Genomic DNA, 17,660 nt, shown 5'->3' with positions numbered 1-17,660 from the left:
CTTTGGTAAATAGGAACAGGTATCAAACGGTAAATAGGAACAGGTATCAAACACTAAAATATCTGTATTTATTTTGACAATAGCACAGAAATTTCACTGTACCAAACAGTCTTCTTTGGAAAATAGGAACAGGTATCAAACACTAAAATATCTGTATTTATTTTGGCAGGAGCACAGAAATTTCACTGTACCGAACAGTCTTCTTTGGTAAAAAGGGACATGTATTAAATACTAAAATATCTGTATTTATTTTACAGTAGCACAGAAATTTCACCGTACCAGTCTGCTTTGGTAAATAGAAACAGGTATCAAACACTAAAATATCTGTATTTATTGTCCAGCAGCACAGACATTTCACTGTACCAAATGGTCTTCGTTGGAAAATAGGAACAGATACCAAACACTAAAATATCTGTATTTATTTACCAGTAGCATAGAAATTTCACTATACCCAACAGTCTTCTTTGATAAATAGGAACAGGTATCAAACACTAAAATATCTGTTTTTTTTTACAGTAGCACGGAAATTTAAATGTACCAAATGGTCTTCTTTGGAAAATAGGAACAGGTATCAAACAATAAAATATCTGGTTTTTTTTTGACAGTAGCCTAGAAATTTCACTGTACCAAACAGTCTGCTTTGGTAAATAGAAACAGGTATCAAACACTAAAATATCTGTATTTATTGTCCAGTAGCACAGACATTTCACTGTACCAAATGGTCTTCTTTGGAAAATAGGAACAGATATCAAACACTAAAATATCTGTATTTATTTAACAGTAGCATAGAAATTTCACTGTACCCAACAGTCTTCTTTGATAAATAGGAACAGATATCAAACACTAAAATATCTGTTTTTTTTTTTTACAGTAGCACAGAAATTTAACTGTATCAAACGGTCTTCTTTGGTAAATAGGAACAGGTATCAAACACTAAAATATCTGTATTTATTTTACAGTAGCACAGAAGTTTCACTGTACCAAACAGTCTTCTTTGGTAAATAGGAACAGGTATCAAACACTAAAATATCTGTATTTATTTTCCTAAAGCACAGAAATTTCACTGTACCAAATGGTCTTCTTTGGAAAATAGGAACAGATATAAAACACTAAAATATCTGAATTTATTTTGACAGTAGCACAGAATTTCACTGTACCAAACAGTCTTCTTTGATAAATAGGAACAGGTATCAAACACTAAAATATTTGAATTTATTTTCCAGTAGGCCAGAAATTGCACTGCACCAGTCTTCTTTGGAAAATAGGAACAGGTATCAAACACTAAAATATCTGTATTTATTTTACAGTAGCACAGAAATTTTACTGTACCAGTCTTCTTTGATAAATAGGAACAGGTATCAAATACTAAAATATCTGTGTTTCTTTGACAGTAGCACAGAAATTTCACTGTACCAAACAGTCTTCTTTGGTAAATAGGAACAGATATCAAACACTAAAATATCTGTATTTATTTTACAGTAGGACAGAAATTTCTCTGTACAAAACAGTCTTCTTTGATAAAAAGGAACAGGTATCAAACACTAAAATATTTGAATTTATTTTCCAGTAGGCCAGAAATTTCACTGTACCAAACAGTCTTCTTTCGTAAAAAGGGACATGTATTAAATACTAAAATATCTGTATTTATTTAACAGTAGCATAGAAATTTCACTATACCCAACAGTCTTCTTTGATAAATAGGAACAGGTATCAAACACTAAAATATCTGTTTTTTTTTTTACAGTAGCCCAGAAATTTAACTGTACCAGACGGTCTTCTTTGGTAAATAGGAACAGGTATGAAACACTAAAATATATGTATTTATTTTGACAGTAGCATAGAAATTTCACTGTACCAAATGGTCTTCTTTGGTAAATAGGAACAGATATCAAACACTAAAATATCTGTATTTATTTACCAGTAGCATAGAAATTTCACTATACCAGTCTTCATTGATAAATAGGAACAGGTATCGAACACTAAAATATCTGTTTTTTTTTTTTTTACACTAGCACAGAAATTTTACTGTACCAAACTGTCTTCTTTGGTAAATAGGAACAGGTATCAAACACTAAAATATCTGTATTTATTGTCCAGTAGCACAGAAATTTCACTGTAGCAAATATTCCTCTTTGGAAAATAGGAACAGGTATCAAACACTAAAATAATCGATTTAAACAATTGATTTATTGCAATTGATTTTATTTGGCTTTAGTGAATGTACAGTGTGAAAAAAAGATGATGAACTGTGTCTTCACTAATACACAATATAGATTACACTAAATGCGCTGACTGCTACAATTTAACAAAACTGAATAGCTATGTGTGGCACTACAAGTAGCAGCAACCACAATTGTACCTTCAGTGCATGTGCAGTCAGTGAACAGTACCTAAGAGGGTAATACACACAATATAACTTGCACCAAATGTGCTGACTGCCGACAATTTAACAAAACTGACTAGCTAGTAGCTCATGTGAAAGAAAAGATGTCTGCCTAACCTATTCTACATACACAATATCCTATACTAAACAGTCCTACCTACTATATGCCCTATAAAACACAGAGCTATGCAACTAACAATTAACTAAGAAGGCTCCTACACTGTCCCTATCACGCTACATGTCTCCCCCTTCATCTATCCTGTACACAGAACACAAAATGGAGTGACTAACCCCTCTCTCCTTCCTTGTATATACCGGTATATGCCTGTGCTCAGATTTCTCCTGATTGGCTGCTGGGCCTTGCTGTGCATCCTGGGAGCAAATGATTCACTCCCAGCTGCGATTCCCGCCGAAATTTCTCGGTTACCGCCCCCCTGCTTTTTCCCTCATTCGTTCGGCGAGAACACGACCTCATGGCGAATCACAAGGCCATTCTCGCTTACATGTTTGGTAAGCGAGAAAAGCCCGATTCCCCGCAAGATCAAAATTACAAATCTCACTCGCTTATCCCCACTGTCAAGCGACCTGTTAGATTTATCTTCACTCATTTCTCTTCCTAGCTCTTATCAATGTTTCTTTTTAATATTCATGGTAATAACCAAAACTTCAATTTCTCTCTTCTGGCACAAAATTATTTTAAATAGGTTTCTTGGTGCTGTTTGACATATAGTAACCGCCACTGCTGTGTGGCCAGAGTGCTGAAAAATAGCTAAATAGCTTTTACAACTCATGTCAGGTTTATGTAAATTTATGAGCACAGATATGTTCTGTGGGACGTATATTCATGGAGCTGGTTTAGCATAAATCAGTAATAAGTGGGATATACACTCTGGGCGGGGGGTTTGGTTATATAGAGTATAAGATACATTAAACGTAAATTGGATTCAGCCTAAATTATCTGTATTCAAGGACCAGTTCAGGCAAGTGAATGCTGCCCCATTATATTTGAAGGAAGCTCTAGTTTTATTGAAGTGATCTACCAAGAACAGGGAGTGTGCAGCCCATCACAGGTAGTAAGAAAAGTGCTTATTCAGGTATACAGGGATATATAGCGGTAAGAAACACTTAAAATGAGTGTGTGTGGAGGGGGAGTTGCCCCAATGCAGATTGGTTAGGACAACATTCATATAAAAAATATACCGGTATACTTTCTGGCATTGGTATTGATATTCAGGCCATTTTTTTAAATAAGTGTCAACTATGCTAGGCATACCATAGTCATGCATTTGGAAAACTTGTCAGACACAAAGCTAACTCAAGCTGACTTGGTATTCAAAGGTTTATAGCTCCTGGGTGTTGGCCTCCTGTAGATTGTGCCTAGCGTCCAATCCTTCTATAGGCAGAACGAGAATCATCAATAGATATTAGTTTTTCTTTTTTCATATTGAAGCTTTTTAGGACATGTCTTTTCAGAAGATTGTTAACACTGACCTGATCAATCAAACCAGGAAAGAACTTTTTTGTGACCTCATACAAGTATGAAATATTCACATATTCACGCCACGGTCAGTGAAATTTAGTAAAAAAAATCTCTGGGCTCCTATATATTAGTGGAACAGTTTACAAAGCAGACAATTGATAATGAATGTACTTATTTAGCAATTTTCACTCTATGCCATTAAATTTAAAGCTAAAATTCAATAACAAGACACAATCAAGATTTTTTTTAACATTTTATTCCAGATCTGATACAATTACACTGATGGAACAATGACATGGCTGCATATTGTAACAAAGTGTTTAAAAGCTTCAGTGGTCAGCTGAGAACTGATAGGTAAAACACATGCCTAGAATGTAGCAAGATCTGGTTTAATACTCTTCACCTTCCTCCTCACCCTCACCTTCCACAGAATCTACACCAACTTCCTCATAATCCTTCTCCAGGGCAGCCATGTCCTCACGGGCCTCAGAGAATTCTCCCTCCTCCATACCTTCACCCACATACCAGTGCACAAAGGCACGCTTGGCATACATAAGATCAAACTTATGGTCCAGACGTGCCCAGGCCTCTGCAATAGCAGTGGTGTTGCTCAGCATGCACACCGCACGCTGTACCTTGGCCAGATCACCACCTGGTACCACAGTTGGTGGTTGATAGTTGATACCAACCTTGAAACCAGTGGGGCACCAGTCCACAAACTGGATGCTACGCTTGGTCTTGATGGTGGCAATAGCAGCATTAACATCTTTGGGCACCACATCACCACGGTACAACAGGCAGCAAGCCATGTATTTACCATGACGTGGGTCACATTTCACCATCTGGTTTGCTGGCTCGAAGCAAGCATTGGTGATCTCAGCCACAGACAGCTGCTCATGGTAAGCTTTCTCAGCTGAGATGACTGGGGCATAAGTGGCAAGAGGGAAGTGGATACGAGGGTAGGGCACCAAGTTGGTCTGGAACTCTGTCAGATCTACATTCAGGGCTCCATCAAATCGGAGGGAGGCAGTAATAGAGGACACAATCTGACTAATAAGACGATTCAAATTAGTGTAGGTTGGGCGCTCAATATCTAGATTTCTACGGCAGATGTCATAGATGGCCTCATTGTCCACCATGAAAGCACAGTCTGAGTGCTCCAGGGTGGTGTGAGTGGTAAGGATGGAGTTGTAGGGTTCAACAACAGCTGTTGAGACCTGGGGAGCTGGATAGATGGAGAATTCCAGCTTGGACTTCTTTCCATAATCAACAGAGAGACGCTCCATCAGCAGAGAGGTGAAGCCAGATCCAGTACCACCACCAAAGCTGTGGAAGACCAGGAAACCTTGGAGTCCTGTGCACTGATCAGCCTGTAGAATAAAAGATTGCATGAGTTAGAATCACTGCAATTGTGCTAGAATGAGAATGCCTGCTCAAATTGCTTACATAGTTTTAAATCGAAGCTCTAACATTAGAAGATTTAAAAATGTTACATCCTTTTGCTATGATATACATACAGTAACATAACGAGGAAGCATGCAGTTGCTTATTTTGGCTTTGTCATTGCCCTCTAGTATATGGGCTAGAGGAATCCTTGAATACATTAGCAGTTGGTGCCCAGCAAACCAAGATTCTCAGCCTGGACAGGTAGTTAGATATGGTAGGCTAATCTGGATGGATACTTATCCAACTAGCAATAAATATTTATTCAGATTCAAAATTCCAAAAAATATGGGAGAACCAAGACCTCAAACAATGTTCCATTTTCCATGTTGGACAAAATCATTTAAAATATCTCTACCTTGAATCACATGATCTTCCAACTGCAGCAAGTAGTTTTTAACTGTCAGCTGCAAATGTTTGCACTATTAATGTGTGGCTTTAAAAAAATGAAAAAGATCATATATTTACCAGTTTGCGGATCCTGTCCAGAACCAAGTCAATGATCTCCTTGCCAATTGTATAATGACCACGAGCATAATTATTGGCAGCATCTTCCTTGCCTGTGATCAGTTGTTCTGGATGGAATAACTGGCGATATGTTCCAGTTCGTACCTCATCTGGAAGAGATTTGATTGGACTGTTAGGGAAAAGTTCAGTTGTATATATAAAGGATGAGTATTTACACCTATAAAGCCTTACCAATGACTGTTGGCTCCAGATCCACAAACACAGCCCTAGGGACATGTTTGCCAGCTCCAGTCTCGCTGAAGAAGGTGTTGAAGGAATCATCTCCTCCTCCGATGGTCTTGTCACTGGGCATCTGCCCATCAGGCTGGATGCCATGTTCCAGGCAGTACAGCTCCCAGCAGGCATTACCAATCTGAACACCAGCCTGGCCAACGTGGATAGAGATGCACTCACGCTGTATAAAGAAAGAAAAAAAGATTAATAGGAAACCGGTTGTAACAATTTCTGTCTCTGCTATACACTGCAATAAATCTAATACCTGATCTAATGATGTGTGCACAGAGAATTTTATGTTCTAAAACGATTTTCATTCAGACACGTCAGTAACGCAGTGCGCTAACACAAACTCTGAGGCATTGTCATGGATCATCACACCCACAGCAGGCAGATGACGTGACTTCCACATTTCCATTAAGAAGCCTGCAAGCTGCTCCCACCCCCACACTCCATGGAAGAGAACATCTGCAGGAGGCTTTCACATGAATCAGGATTATCCTGCAAGATGGATCCCATCTTTACAAAGATTTAATGACTGCCCAGCTCCTCCCAGCAGCAGCTGTTGTCTCAGCACCAAAGCTTCAGCAAATGCCCCCGGGCATCCGGAATGTCATCTCTATTGTGAGAATGGGACAGAGACCCGAATTCATGGCCGATTTCTAGGAATCCAGCACAGCCTGTACAAGCACCATGCAAGGAATGGAGAGTCCTGACCATGGAGGAGGCTGACCTTGTAGTGATCACTAGAATACATTTAGATTGTAAGCTCTTCGGGCACGGTCCTCTCCCCCTCCTGTGTCACCGTCTGTCATTTGCAACCACTATCTAATGTACAGCACTATGTAATATGTTGGGGCTAAATAAATGATAACAAGTGAGATAATAGGATAGTAATCCCGAATAATAAAGAGACTGCTAGGAATATGTCTGAAAAGGGGGTCAGATCCCAGACAACTGTACACCAATACAGGATGCTGTCAAATTAAAGCTGTCATTTCTGATCAGTCTCATGCACAGGAGCAGGTTTCAGTAAATAGAATTGTGGAATATAATCCCACTATAAATGTATATAAAAGCATAGATGGGGGAGTTGCCCATAGCAACCATTTGCCTGTCTACATTTCATCTCCTATGCTGGTGGGTCACAACCTTCCTGCCCCAGCTAATCCCCAACAAAATCCGGGCTCATCCCAGCCATGGAGGGCACCGGAAGAAGCGGGCCCCCCTCACCCCCCTTTTAGCATCCAGGCGCGCCCCCGCCCATCCCTCTGCGCGGGAAGACCCGTTGAAACAGTGCGCGCGGCCGATAACTCGCGCAGCTCTCATCTCTGCCATTATAAGACCCAATGGGGGAAGATGCCCCGCTATCAATACCCTCACCTCAGGTATTACCCAAATGCGGCCCCGCCACTTACCATGGTTAAGAATGAGGATTCTGCGAAGAGTAAGAATAAAAAATAAAAAAAGTTACGTTACTTTATCCAGCAGCTACGAGTGGATGTAAGTAACAGAATGAAGAGACAGGATGCGGAGTTGGCTTTTATATGGCTTCAAGTGACGTCAGCATAGATTATGTTAATTCCTTGCGACCGAGCGCCGATTGGGCGATGTCTCGGCGTGAGGTGTATGAATCGGGGAGGCGGGAGCTGGTGGCTGTCCTCGTCTCTGCAAGCTGCCGCCTCATGCGCCAAGATGGCGGCAGCTCTTCATGGACCACAGGCACAGCCCTGTACGAATGGGCACCTGCAGGCTTCACATTAGCGCTTCCACGGGCCGTACGTTTATCGGCTGCGGCTGGCACTACAGAGCCTGGATGAGGGGTCGAGAAGACTGACAGAAGACTGACACTTTGTATTCTTTGTTGTATCATAGAAAATAAAATGTAACTGTTGTGCTGAGCTATGAATACTTCGTGCGGGATAATAGAGTGCTTAGGCCTGCTGCTATCTGTCACCCCATTCACTGCATCCTGACAGCTCCGAATACCCAGCATGCCCCTGTTCTGTGCCCGGGGAGGGTCACGTGCTGTGTCTGCCCCACATTCTCTGCAGTGCGGGCTCCAGCAATGTCTGATCGATGTGCAGCGTCTGCCATTTGTATGGGAGGTGGCCGGGCTGTGACTCTCCTATGGCAGGCTGCTAGATCGGGCTCGTTCACCCGGCACTGGTGCAGCCCCTGCAGATCAGCCAGGGGTGACCCGGGAGGCTGTGGCTCCACACTGCGGCATCTTCTCTCCTGGCACCGATACAGACGCAGGATCCGCCCTGCAGTCTCCACATCCGACTCCTCCACCCAGCCGCCATCCAGACTCAGCACCGGAAAAAGCAGCCATTCTCTTAGATAAGACTTCCCAGTCTCTACATTGCAATTGGATGATGAGAAATCCGAATGGCCAGAGATCAGGAGGGATTCTGTGTTTTACTGGGATGTTTAATATTATACAAAGTATAAAAAAAAGTATATCTCTCTATCATTCCCCTCCATTCAGGCATACAAAGCAGCTTTTATTATAGAAATCAGAGCGATCAGAAGATTGTATAGGTCACAGAGTCATTGCTGCAAATTCTATTGATTTATTCTTTCTGGGGTGGAAGATGCAGCAGTAAGTGTATAACAACTCATATTCACCTCAATAATGCAGAGGTGACAGACATAACCAGGCATGTACAGGTATACATTGGCATTATGTGATTGATAAATGTGTATCTGTACCATTATAATAATAATATCTGTACAATCCCAGTTGGTAATGTGTCTATAGGTTGCTATATATAGTGGCGGCTCATCACATCCTGCAGAACAGATGCTGCATTCTCTGCAATATAGCACCGCATTGTGTCATGGCAATGATCCAACCCACATGAGCCCGTGGTACATACAGCATTCTGCATTTTATGAAGAGAATAATCCTGGGAAATGTGTGGGTTGGCTTTGCTAATCTGCTAGTTACATGCTGGTAGTTGGCTTCTGGTTTATCTTTAGGAACTAGAAGCTAGGTTCAGACTGGCAGTGAGGTTGCGGTGTGGTTACCGCATGCCCATGCCAGCAAACCACTGCCGGGGGGGAGATGCTACATGTAGTTTCTACCTGCCACATCGCCATAGAAAATGGATAGGGGTGTCAGTGGGCAGTATTGTACCACCCACTGTAGATGTCAGTTCCTTAAGAACCAGCGCTGGGGTGCGAGTGACAGTGGGTGGCAAGGTGCAAGCTACCAGGAGCCACACAGGATCACTCAATCCCGAAGCATGTCTGAACTGCAATGTCTGAACCCTAAAGCCTGCTATCTGTGCTCCTACTTTTTATATTATTATTAAAAAGGATTTATATAGAGCCAACATATTACACAGCGCTGTACATAAGTTAGGGGTAGCAAATGACAGACAGGTACAGACAGTGACACAGGTGGAGAAGAGGACCCTTCCCTGAAGAGTAAACAATCTAGGCAGTGGGGGAAGTCTCACACAATAGGAGGGACTGAAGAGATGCCACTAATGCTATTACTTCTGGTTACCATTGTCCCTAGCAGGGGTCTGCAACCTGCGGCTCCGGAGCCGCATGCGGCTCTTCAGCCTCCTTGTTGTGGCTCCCGTCGGCTGCCGCGGGGAGATCTCTGATGGGGGATCCCCTTCCTCCCAAGACACTGCTTTTTTTGACTGCTCCCTGAGGGAGGATATCCCTTAATGGAGAGATTGCCTCTCACTTCTATTGTGTATACAAGGCAGGAAATGAAAGGTAATCATCCCAACGGGACACACAACCAAAAACTGAAAATTCATTTCCATGGTTGCCATGTGTTGGTTGCCAGAATACCCAATAATCCCAGGTGGATGTGTGAGTTTGCATTCTGAAGATTGATGGATAACCTTCAATCCAGTGCTGCCCAAAGTTTGGTCCATCATACTTTCTTTGCTGTCACTGGAACATAGTCCCAACCAAAGGTAGTCCAAGGTGATTTCCCCCATAAAATCTGTTGTTTACTTCTATGTAATCCAGCTCAATCCCTTTTCTGAACTCCATCTCTGAGTATACTTACTATACTCTTATGGCCTTAGATGTGGATATAAAGGCCACCACTGGCTTGTTTCCTGCTGTCTGATCAATATTTCTGAGTCCACCAAAGAAGCATAATGTTTCCTGCCACCATTATAACCAATGCATCCACAGACAGTGTGAGCTGTGTATCAGAATAAAGCAATGGGTAAAGTTTGGATAAAGGCTTCACTTCTTACTTTAATGAAATAATACAAAAATTGTATCCAGTTCTAGAAATATTTTTTTTTGACCTTTTAAGGACTTCTGTAAATACTCAATTGTATGAAATTTTAACTGCCAAGATAATGGCTTCCCCAGCACTAAGTACAGCTTGATATGCCTCTGCCTCTTCTCCTTCTCTATCACCTCCTGAGAAACTGACTTCACCAACCTTGAAGGGTGAGAGAAGACATTGAAGGCCTGGTAGAGCGTTCTATTGACTCTGTATTATTGGCTTCATGAAGATTACCTCTCACTTCTCCTGTTCATTATTGCACAAAACCTCTACAAAGCAGAACTCCCAGACAAGCTTGTCAGCAACATTGTCTTGCCACAAACTCAGCAGCCATGTCATACTGTATTTTGTTGTGGAATTGAAGTAATCATCACTTCCACAAAAAAAAAGACTCTAACTGTAGGAGGTAAGAAAGCCGCTGTCAATGCTTCTTATGCCTTAATGGCCTTTTACCTGATAGAGAGATTTTTTTGTTATGGAAAGGTTTGTTAAAGGAGGAACAGACCTTCTTACATGATGCTCTTTTATACATTCTTACCAGAAATATGGCACCTTACCTACTGGGCTGTGGTGAACTCATATTAGGTGAAGCAATGAATTCCCAAAAAGAAGAAAATAAAAGGGGAATGACCAAGGAGATTTCATTTACAATGTACATATACATCCCATGTATGAAGAAGTGTTGCAGGATGCTAAATCACAAAGAAAATTGAATGTAGACCGCAATAAACATGGAGCCCAATAGCTGTTTGCATTTCACCTTGTAGTCTTGTTCTATGATACTGTATTGGATCCTTTACAATACGCCATAAAGTCAGGCGGTTAGCAGAGCGGAATAGTAACGTTAACCTGTAAAGGGACTAAACTGTCATTTTGAGGTGATAAAATCATCCTGGATGAATGACTCAGATCACAACTCTCACTTGTCATTTATAATATTCTGTAAGGAATACAAGAACATTAAACTTTAGTGTACTGCTGCCTTTTCTTCAATGTCCAGTAATCAGTGTGCAATCAAGCTGTACTTAGTGCTGGAAAAGCCATTAATCCTGGTAGTTAAAATTCCATTACAATTGAAAAATTACAGAAGTGACTAAAGGTCATCTTTCTGCTCATTCTGCTGACCATTTTTCTTCCAGCATGAATGATTCTTCATAGGAAAATAATAGGAGGCTGATATTAGAACAAATTTAGTTATTTAGAGAAAGCTGGGCTTCAGTAACAAAGGTAAAATTATTCAAACAAAGAGGATGCCAATACCGGTAATGGTATGCATCTTGTTGTGTCCTTTCAACATTTCCCTGGAGATCAACTTTAAATAACACTATCCGGTCTTGTCCTTTAAGTTCATAGACAGTTGAAGGGGAAACAACCAACTGGTGAGCTCATCTCTTTGCAGTCTCCTCCTGTCAGCATGTCTGTCCTGCTAGCACTTAAGCGCTATAGTATTAGTAATTGGTACGTGATGCTGCTTCTCTCTCTTCATGGCTGAGTTATGCTGTACAGGGTTTGCAAGAGGCAAATACCAGGTCAGATTCAGGTACTCCTGCAATGACTTGCCTGATTGCAAAAAAAAAAAAAAAGATTTGGTCCAGCTTTAAGTTAAAAATATCTAACTTGCCAACAATAGCTTTTTATATTACATATGATTTTTGCACTGATTTGTACAGAGAATAAAAGGGGTTATCTAAGTTGTTAAGAAACTAAAGTTATTTATTAAATAGTGGCTGACTTTTACCCATCTGCTCTTCTTACTGATCTCTGCCGTCTACTGGTACCCATAGCTATTACAAAAATTTCATAATGATAAACATCTTGATAACAACTGTTTTATTAAATACTTTTAACTGCATTCTCAGCTGTGGGGCTGTACATTTTACATAAAAGAAACAAAAGCTTTTGCAATTTACACACTTTGATGGTATTTCTTAGACTGTATATGGAATTTGTAATATCACTGTAACCATTTTAAACTGATACAGTCAATGTTTCACAAACACTTTGGTAAGTAAAAAATTAGAAAGAACTAAGTAACTAATTAGAAACTATTCTGACTTCATTTACTGACTTGGTATTTTGTCTTTTTTTTCTATTTATTTTCTCATGGCAGTTTAGCTGCAATCATCAAAGATGAAGAATAACATCATAGGAGATACTTATCAATGTCATTTATTAAAAGGATTCTTTAAAAAAAAGGATTTGGTATTATACATGTAGAATTTTTGATTCCCTATGTAAAAAGTTGTGTCACTTTTTTCCTGCTAATTCTAGATGCTATCTTTTTCATTTAATGTATGTCGTTCTTCTCCCTGGCTCAAATACTTGTGTTTTTCCTGAATAGCAGAGAAGTTTTTATTGCAATCCATTTTATCCATATTAGACTAACCAAACCATGAAGTATGGGCACAAGAAATCTTACATAGTTGATGTGATGCAGTGAACTATGTAATACATGGTTTGTAGACATCTGACTTACTATACAATTATTCAGGTAGAATGGGCATTTTCTGTTTATCTAAAAATAATAAAATTGTGAAAACCGTTCAGACATATTTGTATGCATGTTCTCAGGAGAAACAGTAAATTGTGATTGCAGAATGGATTAAATAATCTGGACCAGCAGTAATTTTACAAATTTGAAATTTTTGAGAAAAGTCAGGCATTGCAAGGGCCTAGATCAGTGTTTCTCAACCAGGGTTCCTCCAGAGGTTTCTAGGGGTTCCTCGTGCAATGAGCAATTTGTGCCTCCCAAGTCAGTATAAGTGACACCATTGATCGTGTTGGCTATCAGTAAAGGTGACATTCTTCTCACTGGTGAAGTAATGTAGGAGGCACAAAATGGGAGCACAAAGCCTCCTGGGATACCTACATCACACATCCCAGGAGGCTCTTGGCTGCTCCTTCTGTGCATGCCCTGATCTCGGGCAAGGAGCCCTTTCATTAATGCTGATTCCACACATGAGCAGTTGGATTGGCAATTTTTTCCCAATCTACATCAATCTACAGTGCAAGATCGGGTGACGCAAGAAGAAGAACCCGGAAGAAGAGAGAAGATGTCAGCGCCCGGCCTCTGCGCTGGGCCGAAGACGGATACCAGGATGAAACGGGACCCTATGGAAGAAACCATTCCGACGGATAGCCTGATCTGCGGTTGTTTTTTTTATTTTGGGTTTAGTTCTGCTTTAAGGGTTCCCCAATGTGCAGGACCTGTGCAGACCGGTTACTAAGGATGATCAGAGCTCCCAGAAGAATAGTTCTAGGTTCTTGTCAAGTAATAAGCTCTGTCACTTAAGATGGGGTTGAAATTCAGTGCATTTATTAGGTACCCCAGATTTTAAACCTTAACCTTTTATACCCAGTGGTTTATTGCTTTCAACTACCTGTTGATCCAGCCATTGGTGTCCACCTGATGCAGCTTGGTGTAGCACAGCTCCTGAATTCGGAGCAGAGTTGCCTCTCTCATGTAGGATGTGCCTGCCAAAATTACAGTAAAATTTAAAATGTTTTCAGCATTGTCACTGCTAGTTCACCTGTCACTTATCATTTAACACTAGGTCACACACAGAATTTTTTTTTATATGTGACTGTTAGAACATGACTTGGAATTGGGGGTAAAAGTAAACCATAGGTAAAGGTATACTTGAACAAATGACAAATAAATTGACCTTTCTCAATGTAAAAAATTGACTTAAATGTATTAATTGTTATAAGCTAAATGAATGAAAATTTAGATTTGATGTATGGAAAAGGTAACTACACCCCTACAACTTATTTAAACCAATGAAATTAGAACCTGGTGTTCCAAATTTGATCTCAATAATCAGGGAGTGTACAGGTAGAACCGGTCTTGTTTTCGCTTCATATATCAAAGGAACAATGCTTTCTTTTCCAAAATTGACACCAAGATCAAAAGATCACTCTAAATCCCTCAGAATGAAGGTTGTGAATGCCTTTGATTCTGGCTTAAGATTCAAATAGCCAAATTATTTAAAACCAAACATTTTACTGAATGGAAAGTAAATTATTAGTTGCAAGTAGTTGATTTTAAATTACTTCTATTTTGTCTAAAGCTGACTGGCTCAGCAAATGAAGCCCAAGAGCTGACCATGTCGAGCTTAAAGAATCACCAAGAACTCCAATATTTCATTATGGGATCTACAGGTAACTCTTGCAACAGTGGGTGCCAAAGTGCATGGATATTTAATTGTAAAGAGATTGCCCCAATTTAACCTGCATGAGAGTTGTGCCAGGAAAAAAACATTACTGCAAGACTATTTTTCTGTTAAACATATAGGCAAAGACTGGGCCTTCTGGAACAATGTGTTCACTGGGGATAGGTGAGTAGTCGTGGGTTTAGTTCTGCTTTAAATACGCTAAAACAATTAACAATGTCCAACTTGACATGATTGCATATTGTAGGCCAATTGAGACAGTTTCCTTGTCAAGTCATATTAATAAGTATGAAGTGTGCTAATTTTATGTGTAAACTTTAAGGCCCGTGTAATCCTGTCACCTGCACCAGGATAACTATATGGAACACTTAACAGCTTTTAAGGTTTTCTCACTGGACGAAACACTGTCAAATCTTGCCAGCAAAGCTAAAGCAGGTACAGGTCTTTTTTAGAAGTAATCCCTTCTAACGGAACTAAATCTAGTTCCATTAGAACCTATCCCTATTGCAACGCAGTGCACCAGCATCTTCCTTCTTCTTTACTTTCCAAAAGATGATTGCCAGGTTGACAACATTGTGCACAGCTCAGCAAAATCTGACAACTCATGCTGAACAGACAAGAGCAGTTTTTGCAGAAGGAACAGAGTGGGACTTTAGTTCCACTTTTAAGAAAATCTGCAGTTACCCTTGTTACCCAGAAGGTAGTATTTTCACCAGTTGGCCAGTTAAGTCAGGACCAAAGGAAGAGGTTTTTTGATTGTTAGCATTACCGGTTGGTATTATGTTTGTCTTCTCTTAGAGAAAATACTTTCAAATTTAAAACAGAGTAAAAAGTTAGGTTTCGCACTTGTTTTCACTAGAACGTACAGCAACTATATGGCTTTACCAAGAAGAAAAGTTCTCTGTAAGAAAATACAGTGAATACTTACCTCTGCAGTATGGTTTGGCAATCTCTCACATAGGATATTTCTTCTGCAGGAAGCAATACTTCAGAACATTTTAGTGAAGAGTCAGCACTGCTTTACTATAACTTTCCAATTCTTCGTGAAGAAGTGATATGTTAATTAGATATCTGATTTTTTTTCGTTGGTATGTTTTTATAAAGCATCGTAACTAATAAGATTTTATGCTAACCAAGTTAAATAATAGATTTATAATATTTCTGTTTCTCTTTATGATCATACCACTCTATGGTGTTTCCATTTTTATTTTTAGTATGACAATGTAATAATGTAATGTCATAAAATATAATATCATTATAAATAATTGCACAAACAACACATAAATACGTAAGACAGGGAATGTTTTATTGACAAACCCAACACAGAAATGCACTGACTGGATCTGTCATAGAGTTTCAGGTGTTTTGGACCAGAACAGTTAAATGCAGCAAAATTACATTGGAACATAAAGTTGCTACACACAAATCAACTGGCTGAAAAAAGAAATGTGTCTTTCTAAGATGTTTTATTGTTCCCTGTAAAAAGCAGCACCGTTTTGACATTTAATATTCCTCTCCTTCCTCTTCACCCTCTCCTTCCACAGAATCTACACCAACTTCCTCATAATCCTTCTCCAGGGCAGCCATGTCCTCACGGGCCTCAGAGAATTCTCCCTCCTCCATACCTTCACCTACATACCAGTGCACAAAAGCACGCTTGGCATACATAAGATCAAACTTATGGTCCAGACGTGCCCAGGCCTCTGCAATAGCAGTGGTGTTGCTCAGCATGCACACAGCACGCTGTACCTTAGCCAAATCCCCACCTGGTACCACGGTTGGTGGTTGATAGTTGATACCAACCTTGAAACCAGTGGGCCACCAGTCCACAAACTGAATGGTACGCTTGGTCTTAATGGTGGCAATAGCTGCATTAACATCTTTGGGCACCACATCACCACGGTACAACAGGCAGCAAGCCATGTATTTACCATGACGTGGGTCACATTTCACCATCTGGTTTGCTGGCTCAAAGCAAGCATTGGTGATCTCTGCCACAGACAGCTGCTCATGGTAAGCTTTCTCAGCTGAGATGACTGGGGCATAAGTGGCAAGAGGGAAGTGGATACGAGGGTAGGGCACCAAGTTGGTCTGGAACTCTGTCAGATCTACATTCAGGGCTCCATCAAATCGGAGGGAGGCAGTAATAGAGGACACAATCTGACCAATAAGCCTGTTAAGATTGGTGTAGGTTGGGCGCTCAATATCTAGATTTCTACGGCAGATGTCATAGATGGCCTCATTGTCCACCATGAAAGCACAGTCAGAGTGCTCCAGAGTGGTGTGAGTGGTAAGGATGGAGTTGTAGGGTTCAACAACAGCTGTTGAGACCTGGGGAGCTGGATAGATGGAGAATTCCAGCTTGGACTTCTTTCCATAATCAACAGAGAGACGTTCCATCAGCAGAGAGGTGAAGCCAGATCCAGTACCACCACCAAAGCTGTGGAAGACCAGGAAACCTTGGAGTCCAGTGCACTGGTCAGCCTGTAGATAGAAAAAGGATACAAAAGTAAAACATAAAGACTAAAGAACAAAGAAAAATAGAAAAATTTATATATGAATAAATAGATGAACACATTAGGTCAACATCAGTTGTTCCAAATAATGTTTGTTAGCATCTGCATGAAGTTGCAGTGCATATTTACATAGGAATTTAGCCTGAGCCCATAGCAAAGTAAACTGATGGAATCAGACCAATGTAGGTATTGAAGTGAGCACATAAAAGAGTTCTAAGTTTACCAGTTTGCGAATCCTGTCCAGCACCAGATCAATGATTTCCTTGCCAATTGTGTAGTGACCACGGGCATAGTTGTTGGCAGCATCCTCTTTGCCAGTGATCAGCTGCTCTGGGTGGAATAGCTGACGGTATGTGCCTGTGCGCACCTCATCTGCAAGAAATTAAAACTTTTAAGAAAAAGAGCAAAATATATTTACTGGTGACTATATTAAAAAAGCTGTTAGTTATGAAAGACCATGCAAGGTATTTCAGCACTCTGGACAAGCCTTGTAATGAACGCTGTAACAGGCATCTGGTTAATAACCAAATAAATATCTATATCTTTCCTTTATATTAGATGCCAACTAACCTAAGACTGATATTTCTATCTTTGGTAGGAAATAGAAAAAAAACATCAGATTGTTTTCAATCTCTGTTGAGGACTCAGATGC

General features: G+C 40.3%; 3 protein-coding genes across 4 annotated transcripts in view; 1 reads left to right on the top strand and 2 right to left on the bottom strand.

Annotated features, from left to right (window-relative positions):
* LOC140329147 (tubulin alpha chain) overlaps nucleotides 1–17,660 on the top strand; it is a 166,392-nt gene that overhangs the window by 82,202 nt on the left and 66,530 nt on the right. The window lies entirely within an intron of this gene.
* LOC140329125 (tubulin alpha-1B chain) overlaps nucleotides 4,170–17,660 on the bottom strand; it is a 16,628-nt gene continuing 3,137 nt past the window's right edge. Inside the window, exons 1-4 of one of the 2 annotated variants that reach the window (XM_072409234.1) lie at nucleotides 7,466–7,623; nucleotides 6,006–6,228; nucleotides 5,775–5,923; nucleotides 4,170–5,233 (exon numbers count right to left, since the gene is read on the bottom strand). In XM_072409234.1, the coding sequence (XP_072265335.1) occupies nucleotides 4,253–5,233; nucleotides 5,775–5,923; nucleotides 6,006–6,228; nucleotides 7,466–7,468 (1,356 nt within the window). In that variant the 5' untranslated portion in view covers nucleotides 7,469–7,623 and the 3' untranslated portion in view covers nucleotides 4,170–4,252. Of the gene's footprint in view, nucleotides 5,234–5,774; nucleotides 5,924–6,005; nucleotides 6,229–7,465; nucleotides 7,624–17,660 lie in introns of those variants that run through there. The other variant, XM_072409243.1, reaches the window with a different exon arrangement.
* On the bottom strand, nucleotides 15,778–17,394 carry LOC140329115 (tubulin alpha-1A chain-like). Its single transcript, XM_072409224.1, has 2 exons — nucleotides 17,232–17,394; nucleotides 15,778–16,976 (listed from the first exon to the last, which is right to left on the bottom strand). The coding sequence occupies exon 2, from the start codon at nucleotides 16,890–16,892 to the stop codon at nucleotides 15,996–15,998; it is 897 nt and encodes a 298-aa protein (XP_072265325.1). The 5' UTR covers nucleotides 16,893–16,976; nucleotides 17,232–17,394; the 3' UTR covers nucleotides 15,778–15,995.

Source organism: Pyxicephalus adspersus, chromosome 1 (assembly GCF_032062135.1).
Source record: "Pyxicephalus adspersus chromosome 1, UCB_Pads_2.0, whole genome shotgun sequence".
Taxonomy (NCBI): domain Eukaryota; kingdom Metazoa; phylum Chordata; class Amphibia; order Anura; family Pyxicephalidae; genus Pyxicephalus; species Pyxicephalus adspersus.
The sequence above is the reverse complement of the archived record's forward strand: the minus strand, read 5'-3'. Positions and strand labels throughout refer to the sequence as shown.

Excerpts from the sequence above, each read along its gene's own strand:
- LOC140329115 (XM_072409224.1), bottom strand. The coding sequence starts at position 16,892 with ATGGAACGTCTCTCTGTTGATTATGGAAAGAAGTCCAAGCTGGAATTC.